Source organism: Rhinolophus hipposideros (assembly GCF_964194185.1).
Source record: "Rhinolophus hipposideros genome assembly, chromosome: 4".
In the NCBI taxonomy this organism is placed as follows: Eukaryota; Metazoa; Chordata; class Mammalia; order Chiroptera; family Rhinolophidae; genus Rhinolophus; species Rhinolophus hipposideros.
The window spans coordinates 71800752-71826129 of NC_138050.1; the positions used below are offsets into that span (position 1 = coordinate 71800752).

General features: G+C 41.2%; 1 protein-coding gene and 1 long non-coding RNA gene across 4 annotated transcripts in view; one reads left to right on the plus strand and one right to left on the minus strand.

Annotated features, from left to right (window-relative positions):
- Nucleotides 1-652: 652 nt before the first annotated feature.
- SLITRK5 (SLIT and NTRK like family member 5) lies at nucleotides 653-8852 on the minus strand. Of its 3 annotated transcripts, none has more exons than XM_081046884.1 (2): nucleotides 8260-8852; nucleotides 653-4982 (listed from the first exon to the last, which is right to left on the minus strand). In XM_081046884.1, the coding sequence occupies exons 1-2, from the start codon at nucleotides 8324-8326 to the stop codon at nucleotides 2098-2100; spliced, it is 2952 nt and encodes a 983-aa protein (XP_080903010.1). In that variant the 5' UTR covers nucleotides 8327-8852; the 3' UTR covers nucleotides 653-2097. The 3 variants fall into 3 exon arrangements, with proteins under 3 accessions (XP_080903010.1, XP_080903008.1, XP_080903009.1); XM_081046882.1 differs by lacking the exon at nucleotides 8260-8852 and adding an exon at nucleotides 8071-8194; XM_081046883.1 differs by lacking the exon at nucleotides 8260-8852 and adding an exon at nucleotides 7497-7738.
- A 450-nt stretch (nucleotides 8853-9302) lies between these two features.
- LOC308496989 overlaps nucleotides 9303-25378 on the plus strand; it is a 129018-nt gene continuing 112942 nt past the window's right edge. The window contains exon 1 of the long non-coding RNA XR_013993239.1: nucleotides 9303-9443. This is a non-coding gene — a long non-coding RNA (uncharacterized lncRNA). The remainder of the gene's footprint in view (nucleotides 9444-25378) is intronic.

Here is a 25378-nt window from a genome sequence, read left to right on the forward strand (position 1 = left end):
GCCATGGAAAGCGTTCCTTAAACATAAAGTTTATGAACAGCCCTTGATATGGTACACATTTCAGGTGAGATTATGGGAACACCCACCAATAGCAATGAAGCACCTGGCTCTTTTAGTTTGATTAGTTCGAACATTTCCTACCTTTAAGTACTAATCTAAATTCAATGCCAAACCTTATTCAGAGGTGAACAGCTTATTCCAACCAGCATTTTGAACATTTAGGATATAGATCAACGAGATAAACTATCCATAACAATTGTTGAAGGTAGTTTTACACAAGTAAAAATATGGAAACTATAGAAATTTGTAGACTGAATAAATAATATTGACATGACAAAACACATAATATTGGGGGGAAATGAATATGAAATATATTACTTACCATGCTCCATGTATTATTAGATGAATAATTCCGTAAGGAAAAGAAGTATACAATTACAATTTAATTAATAAACACATTAAAAGACACATTTAGAAAAACATAATTCCCTGAACCAACATAGCCATATATATATATATATGTATATATACATATATATACATATATATATATATATACATATATATACATATATGTATATATATGTGTGTGTATATATATTATATTATATATAATATATATATTTAATTTTATAATTATGAGGAACATTTTTCTATTAGGAACGTTACCTACTATGTCCTAAATTGTTAATAATGGAGACTCAGTCAATCACACATAGCTAATTCTTTTGCACCTTAAGTAATCATTACTTCAATCCCTCATTTGAGATAGTTATCAAGTGTTTATTCAGAAACTATTTAAAAAATTACATGTGCTGGGATACATATAAGACTGTAACAACAGTAGCCCCATCTTACAGAAATCCTGTTTGTGGTTATCATCATTGCTTACTGCCCAGAGGGATAAAGACATTGTATAGAGATTTGTACAGTCCATCATTTGGTCTTCTGAGGTTGCTAATACACGTGGATCTGTACAAATGCAACTGGGTTTGGTTAAACAATCAAAAATCGGCTACAATAGTAGTCAAATCAATACATCATTTTGGTTGACTAATAAAAATACTTTTAAATCTTTTCTAATAAAACCAGAAACTTGCACACGATTCTCACTCGAATGACCCAATTAATTGCCCTAAATTTTTTTCTTTTATACATTGGGATACAGTTTTTTTTTTTTTAATTACAGATCCAATTGGGTGGGTTGTATTGGCTTTAAAACTTTGCCATTAAGTTCTCCATATTTTTAATGATTTAAAATGCTTTCCTGATATCACTTCAGTTTGGAAACGCAGCTCCTAATATGGTGCGACACCTCTGTGAAAATCATAGGCTAAATAGTGAATGAAAGAGAAATGCTAAATGTGCATATAAAAATAGGTGCTACAATAAAATATTTGTATATTTCATCAATAAGTTATTTTGACTAATCAATTATGGATCATATAGCTCTGTAATTTTAATGATTTGTCCACATCTATGGTGATCCTTTCCGAGATCACAATACTTTTGTTTTTAATTCAAATGTCCAGAATGCATACAAATACATCCTTTAAAAAGAAAGTAAAGGAATGAGAGAGGAGGGAGGCAAGGAGACAGAGAGAGGAAGGGGTAAGACGAAGGGGAAAAGTAAGAGAATTAACTTTCTATTGAAGTTGGGGTGTGCTAATCTCTCCACAAAAGCCATCTATACCCACCCATGGCTTAAAGGGGGAGAAGGGGAGGGGGGCAGGGAGCAAAAGAGGAAGAGTAGAATCTATCCATCTTCACCATTCTTAGCACTTCCAACCACTACAAAAATGACTGCGACCTTTAACAAGTCACCCGCGCAGCCAATTACCTTTCAAAAAGCCCTTCTCCTCTCTCCCCTACACGCAAGAAAAAGCGATGTTCCCAGTTTACACAAATGTTTCCCCACGTGTAAAATTAAAAGGAAATTGCACACCCTTTCAGTATCTTCCGCTGAAGTTGAGAATCTCGTGCCAAGGCACTTCACTCTGAACGTTGAAACAACACAATTAATCAAACGTGTTCACCGTGTGTATCTGCTTGCTCGTTTGTTTTAAATGCAAAAGCTCCAAGGGAGTTTCTTTGCTTTCAGAACTGGCTAAAAGTGGTCTGTTTTTCCAGCACTTCGAGGTAGTCCGGCTCAACGTTTAGTTTTGCTTTTAACTCCAGATATTCGTTCCGGTTGGGTTCTACAAAGACAGCACTGGGGGGGCTGTAAAGCACCGGTTCCCGCAGCCTGCTGTCCCCTGCCCCCGGATGCAAATACTGATGGGGGCGTCTCAGGTCATAGTTGGGGGAGAACGTATAAGCAGCAGGGCTGCACGGGAATTTAGGATATTCCGGGAGGCTATTGCCGGCGGGGGTGGTGGAGCAGTGTTTGTCTGGTTCTAAAATGCCCCTGTAAAAGCGGTCGGCGTCCTGCACCGGCGACAGCAGGTCCTCCCGGGGCTCGATGGTGCTAACGCTATAGGCAGGGCTCCGCAAGTGGTGGCTTTCCCGCCTCTCGTCCTCCCCCGGCTGCAGCTGCCGCTGGGGCGGGGGCTGCGGCTGGGGCTGCGGCGGCGGCGGCGGCGGCGGCGGCTGCTGCTGCACGTGGTGGTTGCTGCTGTAGGTGACCTTGAGCTCGTGCAGGTCTTTGTAATCCTCCACGGAGTTGCCCTCTCGGGAGCGGTAGATGGGGTTTTTGCACATGTGGCCCAGAGGGTGGGGGATGTACTCATACACGTGGCCCGCGGGCGTCTTCACCTTGGGCAGCGCGGGCCCGCGGTGGTGCACGTGCGCGTGCGGGTGGCCGCCAGTGCTGCCGCCGCCGCTGTACACGCTGTACTGCATGTTGAAGGAGCTCACGTCGGAATTGTTGGTGCTGGTGTGGTCGCTCGGGTGCTTCTTCCTGCGCTTCATAACCAGCACGAAGAGCCCGGCGGCCACGAAGACCGACATGATGAAAACCAGCAGCAGGCTAAGAATCAACACCGACAAGGGCACAGACGACGCCCCGCCACCCGTGCCCAAGCCCGCGGGGGTTCCAGTGCTGTTCAACCGCAAGGCCGGCGTCACTGCGCTGGTTCTCGCGGGGACCTGGATGGAGGAGGGCGTGGGCGTGGAAACCCCAATGTCCGAGTAGTCTGGGCAGAGTAGCTCCGACTTAATGGAGCGCATATCTGTCTCAGCAAACTTCTTCGGCGCCTTGCAGATGACCTCGTCCACCAAGACACCCACTTTGAGCTGCTCGACCCACAGTTTCATGCCCACCACGGCGCAGGTACAATCCCAAGGGTTGTCGTGCAGGTCGATTTGGATGAGTGACTTCAGCTGGTCCAGAACGCCACTCACCGGCAAGGAGGTGAAGTGGTTACTTCTCAGGTTGAGCCTGAGGAGAGTCAGGCCTGAGAAGACGCCTGAGGGCATGGTCTGCAGGAGATTGTTATTCAGGAATAGCAGCTGGAGGTTTGGGACAGGATCGAAAGTCCCAGACTGAATCTCTCGAATGAGATTATATTGGAGGAAGAGATACTGCAGGCTCTGCAGGCCAAAGAACAACTCTGGGCTCAGCCTCTCAATCCGGTTGCCATTTAGGTAGAGGCGCCTCAGGTTGGTGAGATCTCCAAAGGCATGATCCTGGATCATGGAGATGCGGTTGTTACCCAGATGTAGGAGGTCCAGCCCCGTGGCCTCCAGGAAGTCGCTCCTGCGCACCACGGCGATGTAATTCTCCGTCAGATACATTTTCTTGGGGTTGTAGGGTTTAGGTTGCAGCTCTGCGATGCTCTCGATCTTACGCTCCTGGCAGTTGACGTTGAGGCCTAGATCTGAGATTTGCAGGTTGCAAGAGCACTCGGTGGGGCACTCCAAAGGCACCGGAGATTTGGTCTGGTAGGCGATGCTGGGGCCATAGTTGCTGTAGCTCAAGTCCTTAGTAGGTTGCCTAGAGGTGGGGCGCACCCTGGGCTTGTTGGGTTGGCGGGTCCCCTTAGGGGGCTTCAAAGGGGGTTTGTAAACAGCAGAGGAAGAAGTGGCCACTGAATTTACTGAGGCCGGGGTGGTGTGTAAATACCCCGTGGTGCTCAAAGGCGTCTGCGGCCTCATCTCATAGTCTGAAATAAGTTTTCTTGGGCAAAGTTCCTGCTTGGACACCTCGTCCAAGTCCCGGCCATGTAAGCGGAAGGGGGTCTCACAAACCACATCCCCCACCAGGGCCGAGTAGGAGATACTATCCAACCAATCCTTCAGAGAGATCAGCTCACAGGAGCAATTCCAGGGGTTTTCCTCCAGCTGTAACTCCACAACTTTATCCATGTGTTGCAACAGCCCCACATAGGGCAGAAGTTTCAGCCGGTTCCCCCGCAGGTCCAAGTGCGTTAAGGGCACAAAACGGAAAAGGTTGTTGGGTAAACTGGACAAGAGATTGTCATTGAGGATAAGCACCTGCAACAAATGCAGTTTCCCAAAAGTATTGGGTTCAATGACACTAATGTAATTATAATCGACCTGTAGGTACTCCAGGCTCTCCAAGCCAAGGAATATATCATCACGCAGAAGTTCCAGTTTATTATTGTTTAAATGCAATCTCCTTAAACCCCGAAGCCCGTGGAAAGCCCCCGTCTCAATGTCCTGGATAACGTTGCTACCCAGATGCAAAATTGAAGCCCCAGTGTAATTGACAAACTCATTGGGATACAGGCGGTTCAAAAGGTTTCCAGACAACAAGAGATGGTACACTGGGAAACGGGGAGGACTGATTTCAGAGAGGCTGATGATCCCTCGGTTTTCACAGCTCACAGTTAAAATGCCGTCCTTTTCCTCACAAGGACATGCATTGTCACAGATTTCCCCATAATAATCGATGGTTTCTGCACACGAAAGGACGAGAGATGTTAGAGCAAACGCTAGAGTCTGCAGTATCCAGCTATGCATTTTTCTGTGAAGGTCCTGTTCCAAAGTTACTGGGGGACAGCAAGTGTGCATTTTACCTCCTGCAAGGGAGAAAGGGAAAAAGGAAACAACAGAATATAACAAAAATTTAAGGGTTCAGTCAGAAAGTCTCTATTTTCCTTAATACTATTTCTCTGAAATCCAGAAGGAGGGTCTATGAATGACATCCCCCCCAACTCCCCCGGGGAACATCGACACTCTCCAGACTTTATTAAAATCTGCTATTCATTTTGATTAAAAGGTTGATTTCATTTCCTAATGAGTACAACAGGAAGTGCCACTCTTTACAAGATAAGGGTAGGTTTAGATACAATCCCATTTTAGTGTGCTTCTTGCTCCCCCCTTTTCAAAACCAATCCATAAATATACATAAAATGGCTGTCAGTTCAGTTTCATGGTTCTAATTTAAGAGAAAAGAAACACCATTTTACAAGCTTCCCCACCTCACCTATACCAAGCCCCTCTGCCTTTCTTTCAGAATCTCTTCCTATAACAAACAATTCATTATGAAGGTCTCCCAGTTTCACAGAAAAGGAAGGAGCCACAATACTTGGGCTATTTTAAACCATCGCTCCAAATGCCAAGGTGAGAACCTAAAGAACACTTTTCAGAGGCAAAAAAGGATGTAAGATAATGCATCAAAAGGACCCAGAAGAAGCTTTTAAATCACCAATTGTCTTCAGGAGCTTTGAGTGGAGAAAAAAGGAGAGCGTGTTCGCTTTGATGGTGGACTTCACTACCGCTATTAAGCATATCAGCGTCCTAATTGCATGCACGGTACCACTTAGCAGCGCTTCCCAGAGAGCGCCTTGCGTCCACTTCTCCTCATTGATCATGTCAGCGACGCTACCAAACCACATCTTTTAACCACTGAAATAGTTGTGCACGATGGATTACAAAGAACTCTGCGAAGGCATCCGCAATCCCGGAACACCTTCCGATACCTGGAGTTTAAAAAGGACGTTCCAACTGCTTACCGGGAATCAGCTTAAAGTAAACCAAAGACCAGCGCCAAAGCCTCCCTTACGAAGGGCTACACGTCTGTTTGCTGTGGTATGCAAAACTAACCTTATTGAATTAGCAAGATTTGAGCTGAACTACCACCGTGCTGGCAGCCCCATCTCTGGAGTTGCTTATTATATTTAATTGTCAATGCTTTACTCCCCTCCCCTCATTTTCCCCCCCTTGGGGAAAGGGTACTTGGGTTGATTAGAGGCAAAATAGAAAGGTGGAAGGGAGAAAAAACAGTGACATAGGTCAGTGCTTTAATATCCGAATTTCATTTGCACAAGAAATCAATCTGACTCTCTCTCTCTCTCTCTCTCTCTCTCTCTCTCTCTCTCTCTTTCTTTTTGATCGCTTAAAGGCTTTCTTCGACTTCTTACTTCGGGTCTACAGCAACACTCATAAAGAAAAGGACCTAAATGGTGTGAGTGTGTGAATGTGTGAGTGTGTGTGGCTTTGGTTGGGGGAGGGGGATAGGGGGAGGAGGGAATATTTGGCAGAAATGCTGGGCTCGGGGAACCAATGCCTTTTCTCTGGTCAACCTTGCCTTTGCCTCACCACCATCGAAGTTTGATGTCCAATCTCAGCCCAAACTAAAGCCAAGACGTTTCTGAGTCAAGGGTTCAAGCCTCGAGACCGCGATCTTGACCCCCGAGCCGAATCCAGCCCGCGTTATTATTAAGAGCCCCGGTATTCGCATGCACATGTGCAAGTGTGCCTGCGAATCATTCACGTGTGGCCACCCAGACGTGTCAAGACGAATCGGAATCGCAGTGTATAAACCTCGCAAGTATCCTCGATCTCCCAACGCAACTGCAAACACCTCTCCGCATAAAAGCGGCAAAAACACCCTCCATGAAAGCAAAATGTTTACCTTGAAATTTCGGTTCTCCACTAGATCAAATCTGCACATCCATTCAGCCGAGGTAGAGTCCCCTCCTCCTCCCTCCTTGTGCTTCCCCGCCCCCATTCACCTCCCACCCCTCTGACAGTCCATTGCAAATTGTGCCCAGCCGGTATTAAACTCGAGCATTTACAACTTTAATTCAGTTCTGGTTAGCCAGGGTCAAAGAGCTCCTCTCCACCGACTCCCTTTCCCCTCCTCTTTGCCATCAAAGGAGCCCGAAATTTGGGAAAATAAAGTTGACTGAGCCGAAGAAGGCTGACATTCTGACTCGGAAACGCACCTCCGATGTAAATTCGCGGGTGCCCTGCATAAACTCAGATTTTTTTTTGAAGGGTGGGGGAGCTGTATTTGTTTCCCCCCAAAGAATTTAGACCTTGGACCATCGCCCTGCACATGCACATGAAGCAGCTTGTGGCCGCGCCGGCTGGAGCTCAGCACCCAGGCCGGACCCGCGAGCTCCGGGCACAGCTGCTCCCACAGCGGCCCAGGCAGAAGCACCGGGAGTACCAGGACGCGAGGCTCCCCCTCCCCCACCCCGCCCCGAAGGGAAGGGGAGGGAGGAGAGGGAAAGAAAGCCACCCCGCCGCCACACGCACAGGCACAGACACTGGAGCCTCTTTTGCAAAGTAAACGGCCGACTTACCCCGTCTCACATCTCTAGGGCCCGTTCATCGTAGCCACCCTTAAAAAAATACCTCTTTGGGGTGTGCTCTGGGTTTCTGAAGCCCAAGTAAGGCGAGGAGGCAGCAAGCAGTGCGGTCCGAGCCGCTGGAGGAAAGGCGCCCGGACGCCGCCTGCCCGCGGCCGCCGCCGCCGTGGCGACCGCGGGTTCAGGGGTTCCCCAAACGGCTCTCCTCGGCGCTCTCCGCAGTAGTCGGAGCGGGCACCCGGGTTGGGGGGAACGAGGGGCGATCGTGAGTGGCGGGCTGAGAAGGGAGGGGTAAGGGGCGGCGAAGGACCCCCTGTAGAGGAGCCTCGCGGTAGGGGCTGTGAGCAGGCACCGGGCGGGGCGGGGAGGGAGCTGTTGGAGGAGGGGGACGCGGAGAAGGCTGCTGGCATCGCGGGCTCCGCCAACGTGACGGTCAGCCCAGCCGAGCGCTCGCACTCGCTCACACTCACGCTCACTAGCACGCTCGCTCCCACCCGTGCCACGGCGCGACCGTGGGTCCCAGGCATCCTTCACCGCACACCCGGCTCCCTCCGAGGCCGGTACTTACAGTTGCCATCTGCATAGGGGCAACTTTCTCCAAGCCAGCAGCAGCAGCCGCCCCCTCCAGCCTCCTCGGGTTCCTCTCACCCTCGGGCCTGGGTTCGCGCCGGCCGGCCCTCCCCTCCCCCCTCGGCTCTCCTCCTTGCGGTCTTCACCACATTCCCCCCTGGTCAGTGGCGCACGCCCGGGGACCAGCCAGAGGGAGCGGGGCGCGGGGGTGTGCGTGCATCGCCCGCCTTCTTCTTGCAGCGCACACTGTACATGGTAGTGAGGGGGTGAGCGAAGGTGGTACTGGCTCTTCGGCTGCTCCCGCGGCGGCTGCGGTTCCTGCACGGTCCTCCGCCCCCTGCGCGGCGGCCACCCAGCGCTGGGATCCCACTGCCGCTGTCCCCTCACAGAACCCGCTGCTGCGGCCGCGGCGGCCCCTAATTAGTATTTGTACGGCTCCCGCATCTTCTTGGCGGTTTCATCGCTCCCGATGTTTGCAGGGTTTTTTTTTTTCTATCCCTTCCCTAGATGCGGCGCACGATCGTCATTATTTGGAAGTCTCTATCTCCAACATCATTTGGGGGGTCTTGGGGGGAGGGGGCAGAAACAGCGTTGTCCTATGCCTGTGGCGTGTCCCGGCAGCAGGGAAACTAAAAACTCAGAGAAAGTCGCGTCTTCCCTCCCAGGCTCTGAGAAGGTGGCAACGCGGTTAGCATCGCAGGGGTCTCTGAGACATCTGCTCCGGTGAGGATGCAGGGCCCAGTCCAGTGCACTTGTTTATTGTCGCGCCGCTGGTGCGAGCCAAGCTGCAGCAGACATGATGGGCCCGGGGCGAAGCGGGCGCTCGGCGACCGATAGATGGCAGCCGAGAGCGAAGGCTTCCCTTGCTGGGCTCAGGCGGCACGACCGGAGCCCCCCCTTGGATGTCACATTCGCGGGGGACAGAGGAGTCTTGGACCATGTGCGTAACACGGACGTGGGACTGTGAGATCCTTGGATTGAAAAAGGGAGGAGTGGAAATAACCCCGACGGTGCCAGGCTTGTTGCTGGTCAGGGACAGATTGATTGCAGCCTTGTGCTGATCGCCTGCCTTCCTCCTCTTTAGAATAATACAGCTCCTGCTGCTGTCTCACGTACTTACTGTAAAGGACCCTGGAAGAGGGAGTGGTTCGTCCTAGCTGAAAACAAGGGCTCTATTTTTTTGTTTGTTTGTTTAAGAATTACGTTTCATATATATAGATACAAAGGGATGTGAACGACTTTCAGAGGGAATATTTCTGAATATATTTGGTGTGTACTAAAAAGCTGGAAACCCCTAAATACATGCAATATCGATAGAAAGCGAGTTTCTTGAAGAGTCACCTGCTAAACTCCACTAGAGTCATCTCTACAGTAAGTATTCCTGTCTGTTTCCATGAAACCAGACACTGCCCTCCCCTAAAGGGGGTCTTTACATTCAAGAGGCTTATTTCCCATGTTTGTAATATTAGACCTGCAGTCCATTCCTGGTATAGGGAAAAAAGTTGATTATAATGAGTGGCCCAATGCAGGCTGAGTGCACATGTACCTGTTTCTTTGATAACTGGATACTTTTACCACTTAAATATTTTTTACCCATTTTATTTTGGAATTAATTATATAGCGTATTTTGGAATCATCTTTAACATTGCCTCTTTGATAAGCATTGTTTGATTGATATTGTCTCTTTCTTGGTAATATTTGGGATAATATTGTGGTTATAATATCCTGTTTAAATATAGGATTAAAATAATATATCTTCCCACATCCTTTATGTATGTTGAATTAGAAGTTTTCTAGAGGTAGTGAATATTGCAGTCTCCTGAGGTTTTGCATTGTTTCTTGAAATTTCCTCTGAATGTGTTTTTCAATTTTTTTTCTTAAGCCATACATACTTTGTTTGGAAACAATTTTGTTTATTTTGTTTAAATTTGGACATGTAGGAGAGAGATAAAAGAAATAATCTGTAATATCAGATAATGAAAATAAAATCTTATAATAGAACTTTCTGTTAAATTTCATTTGGCTTAGGAATGATTGATAACACTTGCTACATGTACATGGTATAAACACACAACTTAAACTGCACCCACAGACGTCTTGTTACCGTATGTTTTATTTACTCATCATCTTCTAAAATGGTTTCAATATTTTAGAAAATTTATTTTTTAAAGCATAAAATAACCTCTATATTTTCAAAATGACAGTGTTAAAGCACCGTAACTTTAAAATCACATATTAATTACACTTAGAAACTTTTGGTATACAGATATTAAGTTCTACCATAGACGTAATTTTCAATGTTGATAAGCTATAGAGGTTCTGAAAGGGTGTAACTTGGCTTAATCAGTTATTGGACTTATCAAAATAGCTGAATATAGCTACTTTATTTAATTATTTTATTACTTTCCTAAATCTTCACAATTGCATTCGACATCAAATTTTAGTTCAGTTTATGTTTTTCTGTTATTTTTTATTTCAAAAATTATCCTAATTAAAATAAATTTTGTTAAGCTAAGATGCATTAAACATATTTGCAATTTATTGAGGTTATAGTTTTGTCAGAAACACTAACACTAAAAATATTCCAGTTTGCCTCTTGTGGTTCAAATAAATAAATGATGACAACTTTATACTATTAACTCAATATTAAGGATGTCCTGGGAAACCACTATTATGATTTTCCACTAGGTGTCTCTATAAGCTGCTCTGCAGGAAGGTGAATTTTGACAAAATACTGTGAGATGAAGAGACCACAGAAGAACTTGGGAGGGAACACGTAGAAATAAGGAAAAGTCTATTTTATTAGTCTGTAGACTACTATTTTCTTTAAATGTTGACTATTGCCTAGAAATGAAATATGTAACTCATGTATTAGTTATCAAATTTGAGCAAAGACTTTACCCACAAGAAAAACATATTTATGTTTTAGTCCATACTAAACAATATACAGTCGTATGATATGTCTACTTGCTTTCACACAGAACCCAAATGAATGCACATGATTACATAAACACATATGGAAACCGAAAAATGAAATGATTGATCAAATAGATTTCTCCAGAATTAAAATCATTAATACTAAATTTAACATTATTTGAGTTGGATATGAAAAGCTGAGACTCTTTGTCCAAATGTTTGTGAATATATTTATGCATATTGTAATTAGCTCATGATGTAGCATCATTATAAATATATTTCATATATGCTAATATATTTGGCAATAATTAGTGCAAATTATGGACATAATTTGATACTTGCATATTAAAATGTGAATTCAAACCACAATTAGCATACTTGTCACTGGAAATTGAAATACATGAATACATCTTTGTTATCTGAAATTCTTGTTTTAGTGTTTTATGAACTGTTTGGAGGAATTCTTATATTAAATGCATTTCTTAAAATATCTTACCATATTACATATCATTGTGTGGTTTCTTTAAAATATTAAAATGCTTAGTCAAGAATTATAGTCCCTCATGAAGCAATCTAACAGAGATTATAATCAAGGAATTCTTTGGTAATAATTTTTAGATTTCATAAGAACTAGTCAACATCATTGAAATCTAAAGCCAGTAAGACCTTGTATTTCTTTTTGTTAGCCTAACTGGTAGGGTAAGATTATAGAAATCTAGTGCTAGATTCCTCTAAAATTAGCTCTATTAGATTACTTTTGTGATAGTAATGGCTAAGAGGTTTATACAACCATATTTATTGAACATCAATTTTCAGAACTAAATTTTATTTTTAACGTCTTTGAAATTGAAATTATGTACCACATATCTCTAAAAGGAGAAAAGTTTCTCCTGGAGGGTAAAACATGAGTCATCATTTATGATTGTTTTTCTATGCAATGTCTAAATTAAATAACCATATAACATATGTTTTTAATCAGTCTGATCCATCTGGGATTACAACAATCAAATATATATCATTCAGTGATACTTATAAAATCCAAAATGGCCAACTGAACTGACTAATTTCAACAAGATTATTTATTTGCTTATAGAATTAATTAGTTATTTACAGTCTTAGAAATATGTTCTCAGAGGCATAAGAGGAAAGTGTGCATAAAATAGACATTTTTCTTCCTTGCCTCATAAAATTCCTTCTAAATACACAATCATATTCTTCTGCTAGAATTATATATTAAAACATCCTCTTTGGAGCACCAATGAGAAATATCTACCAAAATTTAAACTGCATATATCTTTTGAACAATTGTATATTCAGAAAGTTGTGTACAGGGGTACCGAATTAAAATGCACAAAACAGCATGTAAGAAGATATTCATTGTAACAGTGGTTTGCATTTGCAAATGGCTAAGAACAGCCTACATGTCTGAATAATGAAAAGTGGTACATATACATGTATACCTTGGAATACTCTTCTGCCTTAATAACAGTGCATATAGGAATATGGTTCTGTCATTACTAATAGTGTATTTAGCATTATATATCTAACTATGTCTATATTAATATCTAATCTATCTCTATTTTGGAAAGATACATAAATTCAGTAATGATAGTTACCTTTTGGGGGAAAGCTGGGGAGTTTTCCGTTCAATGGAGATTTATTTTTCATCATATGTTTTATTTTTTACTATCTGAAAATTTAAATTTACATGCATATTTCAATAAAAAAATAAAGAGAAAGTTTTGCACTGGAAAAATGAAGATATTATTTGGAAAAAAGATAGATAAGATGATGAAGAGTTGAAGATGACCTTACCAAATTTATCTCTATCTCATACTTCTCAAAACTATTTTATTTTTTATGACACATTGCTATCAATGGAGACACTGAATATCTAAATACATGAGTGTAGATTAGTTTAAAAAAATTCACAGCTGTTATATGTGACATTTAATTCTAGCTGCCTATATTAATTAATGAAATAATAATTATTAGGAGCTAGCTTCCATTATCTTCACTATACAGAACCATGCTGTATAGTGACATTAGTTTTATTTGATACTCTGGTGTGTGAAGGAAAAGATCAAAATGGTTCTCTACAGAAGATAAGTGATTATACTTGAAATTGTCAGCAGCAGATCTTTACTGCTATCTGCAGGAAAATAAGTGAGTGTGTAATTGTGACATATTTTAAATATACAGACTATCATTAGACCCTGTTAGAACAAAGGCTTCTGCCATCTGGCTTATACTTACATTGAAATATGCACATTCTACTGGAAAAAGGCAGTTTCCTTATATATCTAAATTAACTTTTTCTATGTATCTTTCTATTAGAGTTGTGATTTGTCTCTTGGGATTTATCAGTTCTTGATTCTTGCATATCTTTAGTCATTTTTAGGAAACAAGTTCAAACAGGCATCATATTATGCCTGTATTATCTGTACCCTTTCTGGCTTTTCAAAGAAAAGCAATCATCCTAAAACACAGTTTCATCATAGAATTTTCAGAAGGATCATTCATTGCTTATATGAGAAAGCCTAAATAGACCATACTCTATTCAACTTTTATCACCTGGAATCTTTGTTTCAGTGGGAGATTTCCATAATCTATCCCTTCAAAATAAATCATTCCTTCACTTAATTCGAAACTTTGATTTGTACTGTCCTTTCATCTAACTGGCTTTTCACTTTTCTTTTATCTCTTGTTTTGGAGTATTCATCATAAATCCTCTTTTCATAGAAAAACCTTCCCTATCCACTAACCAACATTGAACTTCCTCATCTTAAACATTCTCTTCATTATCTAGCAATTGATCTAGCACAGTATTTCACTTCCTGCTTAAAGTTATCATTTTCTTCTGGCCTAAATTATCATTCTTTATTGAGAAATTATTTTCATTGTACTTGTTACTCCTCAATAGTGAGAAAAAGAGCTCCAAAAAACTCTGAACACAGAAGAAATGCTTGTCTGTTTATGAATTTATTCATTCAACAAATATCTATTTAGTGTCTGTATTGTGTTAAACCCTATTATGCTTGAGATGAAATAATTAGTTAATTCATACAAGGGTAGTTGGATGATTTCGGAAACGTTTTGACTTTCTGATAAATCACCTACATTCTCTTGTCAAAACAAATGGAAAATATATAAAAATGCTAGTGCATAAATTGTATATTTGAATAATATTTTTTTGTATCATATATTTGCCAAGCCTTGAGATCAATGCTCTACAATAGAACCTTCTGTGGTGATGGGAGTAATCTATATCTGTGTTGTCCAATTTGATAACCATTGGCCCCAAATGACTATTGAGCAATTGAAATGTGTCTGGTGTGACACAGGAAATACAATTTAAATTTAAAAATTTAATTTATTTCAAATTAAATAGCCACATGTGGTTAGTGGCTACCATATTGGTCAACGCAGATTTAGAATATAAATGCTAAAACTATGTTTCTTGTGCAATTTCTGGGATACCTTGGAAATTCAATCAATATGAACTGCTACACTTGTAAGTAATGATGGTAATTATAACACCCTCAATAAATAAGGACAATCATGATTCACATTTGGCAAGGGGACTGATTTACATTCTGCTAAGGGTCTCTAGTCAATTCTTTTAATTGCATTGGGTTGAGAGCTTTTACTTTTTTTTTTTAAGATTTCAGTGCATTTAAAGTCATTTCAAATTGCTTGATTACATCATCATCACACCCCTATTAAGAAGGAAAAGTAGATTATTTTATTATAAATAGACTTTTATTTGAAGATAAGTGCCTTTTTATGTACGATGAAGTGTGCTCTAAAGCGCTTTTTTCCAGATCACACAGTGGGATGATCTGTGGGTAGAACTGGAAAAAGAAAGTCTTAAATGGGTACTTTCCTTCAAGAATTATCTAGAATAGCCTTTTTGTGCAGAGAAGTCTCTCAGTCAGTAATAAAACTTGAACTCTCGCATTCCATCAATTTGAATATAAAAGCTCTATGTTGAATTTTAGTGGTATTTTGTACACTCACAATGGGCAGAGTTTAAAAAACAAATTGTAATTAATAAATTTAAAAACTGCAAATGTGGCCTCTAATTTCCATGAGGATCTAAATAAATCTCAGTTTAAATAAAATCATATTTATAGATTTGAAACAAAGTTTAATAGCTTGGACCAATCCTAGTTACGAGAAAATTAGTGTAATTTTTGAGATTAGGTTTTGTTTGTTTAAAATCAATGTATCTTAAATATTAGTAATAAAATTGACCTCTATTTTCATTATTACTCTTCTTCTATGGGCAAAATCAATATAGCTTATAAAGGAGCATTGATTGCTTAAGGGCTTAACTCCAAAATAAGTAGGAAGATACCTGATCCAGAGAAGTAGAGTAACTCTCTGAGATCTCAAATCCATTCTTAACTCTGGTTTTGCATCAATTGTGCACTTACAGTTATGAGACACCTTTCTAGGTTCATCACATATTTTATATGTAAAGAAGTTACTATAGTTTCTCTTTAATGGACCATATGACTACGACACTGGGTAATCAAATGATAAGTATTAAAATTCCTCTTGGAAGAAAAATAATATAGAATTTTTGATCTTAAATTGTAGATTTTAATTATTTACTTTATCCTGAAATGTAAAGTTATCTTCATTTAAACAAATATTGGTAACCGAATGCTAACTTGTGAACGGTGTACCTTCTGTGAAAAACAAATCTCTGGCAACTCAGTTTTTGTTTAATATTACATGATGCATTTTTTATGTCATGATCGAAAACATTTCATCAATCTAATGAAGCTTTTATAGTGATACTAGATTCATAGTTATTGTCATATGACATATTACAATGTCTGCTGCAATTTTAATGGATTGTGACATATCCCAATGAACAAATAACCAGTTCGAATTTGAATCATCAGTATGATATGCACAATTCATTGTACAATCAATCCATGTCTTTAATTTTTATATTGTGTAAGTAGTGACTTTTATACAGATAGACTTTGATCAATGACTACACTGCCACTTATTGGTACAAAGATACTCATGAATTTATTTCTAGGTATTATTATATTTGAAAATATTTCATTATAATGTTGTAATGGTAACATTTAGAAGGAATCTAGTACATATAGATAGGGAGACCTAAATTGAATTTTCCTAAAGAATAGATTCTCCTAAAGAATCTATTTGATGAGACTTTTCTTTTTTCTTTATAAGATTTTTATTAAAAATATAGCTAACATACAATATTATATTAGTTTCAGGGTTATGCCATAGTTACTCAACATTTACATACCTAAAGAAGTGATCACCATAAGTCCAGCAATCATCTGACACCATACTATGCTATCACAGTATTATATTCTTCATGCTGTATGTTACATCCCCATGACTTATTTGTTTTATATCTGGAAATTTGGATGTGTTATTTCCCTTCTCCTTTTCCCCTCTTTTAAATTGATCAACTACAGATGACATTCAACATTATTTTATGTGAATCTCAGGTATATAGCATAGTGGTTAGACATTTATATAAGAAATGATCCCCCTGACTAGTCTAGTATGCACATGGCAGTATGTGGTTATTACCATATCATTGACTATATTCCTATACTTTATATCCTCATGACTTATAACTACCAATATATACTTCTTAATCCCTTCCCCTTCTTTTACCCACACTGCAAACCCCCCTTCAATCTGGCAACCATCAAAATGTATTGTGTATCTACGAGTTTGTTTCTGTTTTGTTTGTTTATTTTGTTCTTGGATTCCACATATAAGTGAAATCACATCACGTCTGTCTTTTTCTGTCTGATACACTCCACTCAGCACAACACCCTTCAGGTCCATCCATGCCATTGCAGATGGCAAGAACCTATTCCCTTCTATGGCCTAGAAGTAGTCCATTGTAGATATGTAGCACCTCCTCTTTATCCATTCTTCCATTGACGGCCACCCAGGCTGCCTCCACATCTTGGGCCTTGTACACAATGCTGAAGTGAAAACATGGATGCACATAACGCCTTGAAGTGGCGTTTGAATTTCTTCAGATAAATACCCTGACGTCCTTCTCTGTCTCTTATTATAGTCTTTGTTTTAAAGTCAATATTATCTGGTATAAGTATTACTACTGTGATTTTTTTGTTTTTTTTTTTCATTTCCATTTCATGAAATACCTTTTTCCATCCCTTTGCTTCCCATTTGTGTATGTCTTTCAATCTGAAGTCTCTTGTAGGCAGCATATGTAAGGGCATTCTTTCCTTATACATTCAGCTCACCTATGTCTTTTGATTGGAACATTTGATCCCTTTACATTAAAAGTAATTGTTGATACATATGTAGCTATTGGCATTTTATTATTCATATTTTTGGTATATTTTTCTTCTGACAGTTTTCCAAGAAAGAGCGTAATACTCTTTCTTGAGGGACTGTCTACTCGCAGAGAAAGCACCTCCAGTGGTTTGTGAGTTAGGTAGGGCTGAGTACTAGCTGAGTCAGCAGAGCAGAGCAACAGAGCTCATCAGACCAATCAGATTCATATTTGGCTGTGTGGGGGAGGGCTCAACACAATAAAGATGCCTCCTGCCTGCCAGCTGCACAGAGTAAGATTTCACGGAGGGTAAATGGTGACTGTCCTCCAGTACTCCCCACGAAGCCACACATTTCAGTCTGCCCCTCATATGTCTCTGAGCCCCCTCCACCTCAGTCATAATCCCTTTGCTAGAGCCCAAGGTGAGTGCTTGCAAGCAAGTGAGTCTGTGCATGAGCTGTTTAAGAGAACATACGTTTTTTTCTGCAGTCTTCTATCTCACCCAAGCAGTTGGAATCCCCATTGTTTTTCACAGCTAGAAGTGTGGGATTTCCTCTTCCTGACATTAGTACTCCAGGCTGGAGATCCTGGTGTGTGGAGCTGGGGTCCCTTGCTTCTCTAGGGGAAACTTCTGCAGCCGAGATATCCTTCCTGATTCTCAACTGACACAGTGAGGTTTGGACCCAGTCTGTGTCTCCACCACTCCTACCATTTACGCCATGGCTTCTTTATATTTTCAGTTGTAAGACTTCTGTTCAGCTAGACGAGATGATTCTCCAGGTTGGTTGTTCTATAATTTAGTTGTAATTTGAATGTGTTCACAGAAGCATGCACACAAAGTTTGTCTACTCCGCCATCTTGGATCTCTAATGATGAGATTTTTCATTTTGTAGTGTGATTTACCAGCCACAGTTAAAACAAGCATCAGCAGACAATTTACACAATATTTATAATTCAAAATCAAAGGTAAATAAAATGTGTGCATGCATAAAACATCACACATATAATCATTTCCTTCTGCTAGATATTTTATAAGATTGTCTCATTCTTTCATGGAATTATTACAACTTCATGAGGTGTTATTTTTCCCTACAGATGAAAAAACTGAGTTTTAAGGTAGTTGGTGATATTCCATATTTCATACAAATAGTATATAGAAAATCCAGACTATAATATGAATGAAAAGTACTCTCAGTATCCACTTTTTGAATTAACAATGACAATTCAAATCCACACTTTTGGACTTTTACCACAGTTTAAAGGAAAAGTGGAAATTGTATATATCAATACTTAGTAATTAGGGTCAATAAAGATACACTCTAAGTGATTCATGCTTTATAAAATATCAAATGTATTCTGAAAGTCAACAGTAGAAACACATTTCGAATTACTAATACTACATAATATTACTCTTTAAACTATTATAGCAATAATATATATCTTCAACTGATTATAAGATATGTTTATAAATAAACTGTTTCTATATTCACCTACCTTAAATATCATAAACATTATTAACTCTTAGAAATTGTTGTCACAGTAACTTGAATACATATGGTTCATAAAACAATACATTTTAAATATATACAGTATGCTTTTTCCAGAAGTAGAAAATGTCTCTAATAATGTTTTTTTTTCCTATTTCTGAATTTGTTACAAATTACTATTTTATATTTAATAAAACAGTAGGCAAAGAAAGCATTATATACATCCTAAAAAATCAATATTAAAATGGTTCCTTTGAAGAGGGATCATATCTAAATTTACATGCATAAATTTTTGGATACAACCCTTTATCCCTTTGTGACATGAAGGTTATATAAATAATTTAATATTGAAACTGGCATGACATATTTTCTAATTTTTTTGAAGGAATGCACACAATGACAATCTCATGACTAAATTTCTTAATTGATAAATCATTTTAGTTCATGAAAATATTAATTAAAATTGACTAACATCCACTCCAAATAGCTACATTTTATTTTGTTATTTTAAAAAATCTGACCTTAACCTTATTGATCATCCTAGTTAAATAATTGAATTTTATTACAAATACAACATTGGTATCATCATCAAACTCAAAGAAAATATTTAAGTGGGTATGTCAGTATTTGTTTCTTCAGTATAAGTAAAGTGATACATGGAAATGATTTGGCATAATTATGAATCTCCAAGCATTCCAAGTTGTAAATATCAGATTCATCACTATCACTTCATCTATTTATAACTATGCTGAAATAAGTATGTGTGTAGAAAGAAAGAATACAAGTATCTTGTATTCTTTAGCAATTCATGACGTTTCTGACCACCTTCTCCTAATATGCACTCGGAGGGCCTGCAGCAGCACTTGAGAATGCATCTTGGAGTTCTTCCAGAAACTCTGTCAAAGAGCAATGTCTGCATTCACAAAGAAGCATTCACAGCTGTCAGAAGTTAAATGTCCATGAGACTCATAGTACAGCTGCAGTCCTTCCAGTACACTGACAATATCTGTGGAAACTAGAATTTGACAACTAGTTTTTCCATGGAAAAAATAACCACAGAAGAATGATTAATCTTTGCCTGACTGGTAATAAATAATTATGTATTTGTAGCAGATGAAGCATCATTGGCCTGCATTATTGTGGGGACAGAGCCTCAGAGACCAGATTCCAGGCTCTCAGCCTCACGTGAGGGGGTGCTGACTTGGGTAGTAGATGGCCATAGGTTGTGGTTAGTTGGCTGTCTTCTGCAGCCAGTTAGCCATTGGCCACTAATATAACTGCTGTGGCTGCGTTGGGGAGTGGAGTCGGGAGGGGAGTCGAGGAGAGTCAATCAGTTGGCAGAGAAGTGTACAGCAGGTTGCATGTCGTGTGAATCCAGCCTCCAGTGAGACTATAGTGGTATGACTCCCCTACCTATGGCTCCGTGGGTGTTCCTTTTTGGCCTAGCCACATCCTGCGTTCTTATGTGGGGAGTGGGAGCTGAGACCCCACCTGACAACCTGGACGACAAATGGCGCACCGAGCAGGGTGTGGTGTCGGCCCAAACCGCCGGAATGTACTGGAGCAGTTTATACGTGTAAAAGTTCAGTTTTGTAAGCAGGGTACGGTGCCGGCCAAAACCTACCGAAGCATGGTAGAGCGGTTTGTGCATGTGAGAGCCCAGCTTTGGGAGGCCCATGAGGAGCGACACCGGGAACTCGAGGCGCGGTCTGCCTGGGAGAGTCAAGCCTCCAGCTGGCACACCACCTTCTTGGCCATGGAAGGCGTTGCTTTCATTTTGGTGATCTGCTGCAGCTTTAGACTCTGAGGGTTGTGGATATCTTACACGGAGGCCTCCACCCTCTCAGACACCTGGCACGGAGAGCAAGATTCTGACCAGGTAGGAATGGAGTCTGACTCTGGGCAGGAGGACGTGTGGCCCCCACACAGTGCGTGGTGCCCAGTGGCCACTGTTCTCAGGAGTTGGACCCCCAAGGAGGGGTGGGAGGACATGGACAGCTCTCCGGCCAGCGTGGAGAGGACCCTGCAAGCTCTGGCTGAGCTGTTGCCGGAGGAGGAGAAGGCTATAGCCGGCCACGTGGGCTGGATGATCCTCACGGCCTTGAGTCTCAACAGGGAAAATGCGCTTAATGAAATGGCCCAGGTGCCAGACCAGGTGTTCCAGTTGGAAGTGCGGGAAGCTCGGGTCCACCTGTTAGAAGAGGGGCCCCACAGTGGAGACTCTGAGGCAGAGGCGGAGGAAGCGAGTGGAGACAATGTAGCTCCCAACCCCCAAGCCCAGCCAATCTTGAAGCAAAGGGTAACACGTGAGCAACCTTTGGGCCATTGAGGCATTGCTGCAGGCAATCCAGCTGTGACTGAGTTCACAACCTACACCCCTTACACTCCCACTGAGTTGCAGCAGCTGGGGGGGGGGGCGGTGCTGACAGCGCCCCGGAGAGCCAGTCTCGGCTTGGCTACTATGTTTATGGAATGAGGGAGCAGACATTCTCTGCTCCCCAGGCAAGATGGAAAAGCTGGCCTTCGTGACAGTGCATTTGTCCCTGGGACAAAGGTTACAGAACTGCCATAAGTTGGCCCACGACCAGGGCAACCACTCTCTAATGGAGTGGCTCACTGCTGCAGTACTCACAGTATGGGGACAGGCTGGCGAGCTGCCAGACACTGTGAGTCAATGGCAGTCATATACGGAACTTACTCAAATCATCCGTGAAACGGGTATGAGACATGCTATTTTTAACCTTAACATGCAGGGACCGGATGATGAGCTTTTTACAGCCAGTATGAGAGATTTGGTTTTGGATATGGCACCTGCGAGTGCTTTTGGATGCTTGGTTGCTATTCTTACACCCTATGTAGGCTGACGGATCCATGAAGTTACAACTGCCATGGCCACCCTAGGGGATGTTGAAAGTTGGAGGCAAAGGAAGTTAAGACAGGAGGTCTGTGCAGTTGAGACCTGGAAACCCAAACCAAAGGTAAAAGGGCGAGGGTGAGGGCCTCAGAGAGTAACACGCGCACAGACGTGGCGTGATCTCATGGCAGCAGCAGTCGATTGGAAGAAAATAGACTGACAACCCCATGCATTCCTGCTGGAACTTTGAAACAGTTGCGTCCAGAACAGCAATTCTGGAGAAACCTAAAGGAGAAGTCTGGGAAAGCACGAACCGTGTCCCTCAGGACTTCATGCAGCAGCTTGAGGCCCACTCCTTCCAGCTTGATTAGGGGTGGGGCCAAGGTACCCGGTCAGAGGGGACGAGCAGGGACCAGAGGCCCCACGTGGAACTGTCCATACATTGGTTCCCTTCTAATGTGCAGAGGGTTTTGGCCCTAGTTGACACTGGCGCAGAATGCAGTCTTGTTTATGGGAACCCAGAACTGTTCCCCGGACCAGCAATCTGCATTGATGGCTACGGTGGAAAGACTGTGACTGCGAATGCTGTTTCCTTACCACTGGGTATAGGAAGGCTTCCCCCCTCATACCCACAAGGTTTATGTCTCCCCCATTCCGGAGTATATTCTAGAGGTGGACGTGCTACATGGCCTCAGCTTACAGACTTCGGTAGAAGAGTTCCGTCTCCGGATCCGGGTGGTGAAAGCGGTGACACGCAGACATGCTCACCATCCTCCTCAAGTGTTGCCACAGCCCTGGAGCATGGTTACAGTACAACAGTACCACCTGCCAGGAGGGCAGGAGGAGACTGGTGGCACCCTAAGAAGTCCAGGAAGTCTGGCTATGCCCAGAAGGACTGGTAGTGCCCTGAGAAACTCTGGCTGTGCCCAGAGAGACTGGCAGTGCCCTGAGAGCCCTGGCTGTGTCCAGGATACTGCATTCACCTCCAGGCTCCTCACACAGGTACCCTCGCAGAAGACGCTTGTGTAGATTGTGAGGTGAGACGCTGTAGGGATGGAGTGTGGGGAAGCTGCCCCAGAGAGCAGTTTCCAGGCTCTCGGCCTCACGTGAGGGGGTGTTGACTCAGGTAGTAGATGGCCATTGGCTGTGGCTAGTTGGCTGTCAGCTGTAGCCAGTTAGCCAATTGGCCCCTGATCTAGCTGCCCTGGCTGTGCTGGTTGGTGAGTGGAGAGTGAGTCGAGTCGAGTGGAGTCAGTCGGTTGGCAGGCAAAAAAGTGGACAGCAGGTCACACGTCGTGTGAATCCAGCCTCCAGTAAGACTACAGTGGTTTGAATCCCCTACCGGTGGCTCCGTGGGAGTTCCTTTATGGCCTAGCCACATCCTGCATTCTTAAGATGGGAGCGGGAGCTGAGACCCCACAGGCCGCCCCACACGACAGAGTGTGTTAGAGAATGCATTAGTGAAGAAATGCACGCATGAACAGGTATTTTGTGTTTCCATGTATACTTTATAAAATGAATAAACTGATTTTATTTTTCTGAAATGTGTCATGCAACTGAGCAGAGTAATGGAAAAAGCAAGGTAAATCTGCAAACAAGGTTTTCAGTTTGGGATGATCTGTCCCAATTTATTATCAGGTGTTTTCAGGACAAACAATTACTATACTGAAAATGTTTATCCATATACCCATATGGAGATAACAAGTTATTCAGACTTTTAATCATTTTTTTTTGTTTTAAAGCTTCATATACTTTTAGAAATTATCTGAAAAATTTTAAAGGTTATAAATTTTTATTTCTGTAATAGATTAGGTGAGGTCCAAATAGAGGTAAGTGGATTAGCTCATCATTTGGTAACTATTCAACTTTATGGTTGAATGAAGAAACCCATTTGAAAATGTATCAGTTTTTAATTTTTGAGTCACTTAGCAGATCAATAGTGCCTAAATATAAAAATCTGGTTCCTCAAATCTAGTGACTTATTGGAGATTTACTTCAAGGGAAAATTTTTTTTTTAATCACATCTAAAAGTAAAATCAATTAGAAGCTTTTTAAAATGTCAGTTTTTGAATATGTTTTTGTAATTGTGAGTATGAGAAATAATGAATAAAAATGGAAGCTTATTTCATTTAATTTCAAAAATTGGCAGTGGCTGTGGGGAATCATGGACTACTACACCTTAATTTAAAGGACCCAGACAATTTAAATGTTTTAACCAAAGTTCACCTCTTGTGATTGAAGGATTAGATAGATCCCCCAATTTTTTGATTCCTTAGTCAGCATACATTAGATTGAACCTAAGTGTGAGTTAACTTGATAATTGACTTATTCCAAAAAGCTCAAAATAAAAATATAACACTAACAACCACTGTTTCCATGCTTCTTCAGCAGCATTCTATGCCTTTTGCTTAAGAACTTCATATACTGAATGATCCTAAAAAGTCCATTTGGTTTATAGGAGAACTTTGTCATATTAGATGAGCAATAGGTAAGCTATTAAATTGTAGTTTTACCATGCATGTTCACTGACAGAAAGAAATCAAGCCAAAAGGATGGTTAACTTTATGGAGATAAATGAAGTTGGCCTGTGATGAAAGTGTCCTATAATACTGGTTAAGTTATGCGCGTTAGTTAGATGATGCTTAGGGACCCTTATTCATATCAGGGACTCATATCTGTAAATTTCTGATATCAACTAAATGACTATAAGGACTTTATATTTTGGATTTTTTGGTGAATTTGATAACATTTTAACAGAAGACATAATTAAAATGCACAGTGCTTTTCCAAATAGCATTCAGGATAGATTATTTAAGGAGATGGGACAAAAATCTGAAGCGTATAATGGTGTTTGTTTTTTTTCAAATCAGTGTTTAGGAAAAAATAGGTTTAAAAAGACATGTGTGTCATTGCATTTTTTTATCCAATAATCCTTTATTAAAATATATCCATTTCATGTTTTCAGAGATATGTGTCCTTTTTTATTGCATCGTTGCTTTTTACTGTGTGATGGACTTTTCCACAAACTATTCAGTGATTAGAAACAAGGTTAGATAAACATTCCGTAGGATCTCAAGTCCATCTCTGTCTTTTAATGACTGCTTAAAATATTGGTTAATTTATTTATATCAGATAACTCCTAAATTTGTTGTGAGGATTCAATGAGATAATTCATACGAAATGTTTAGCACACTTCCAGCACATTGTAAGCATTAGTTAAGTGTTAGTTATCATTATTGTTTTGTTGTTATATTGTTAGGTGTCACAGGCACCAACATAGTTTAAGTCAATGCTGTCAAGCAAAAAGTTGGAGGAGGCCACACAGGATTGCAGCCGAGTTTTTTTCCCTCAGAATAGACGTTGTTCAGGACAAATTGCATTCATTATCACCTGATTCTGATTAGTTATGGATTTATAGCACCAAGAGTCTGCCATAGATTAAATGGCTGCTGGCTTGCAGATTTCACCATCTCCTTTTGGCTACTGGAATAAGCAAATGGGAGTGCTTGCCAGGCCACATTTCCTATGATGAATTTTATAAAACTCATGCATGTACTTTTTTCCCAAAGGTCTAGAGGACAGAGTAGCGGAGAAAGTACAATTTTGTATATTGAGTTTAGGACATCGTAAACAATGAAAAATTGTAATGAAATTGTATGGGAAGTTAAGTTAGGTTTGAATGTGAAATGTACTTTGATACACTAAAGATATTAAAAAGCAATTTTTATAACTGTTT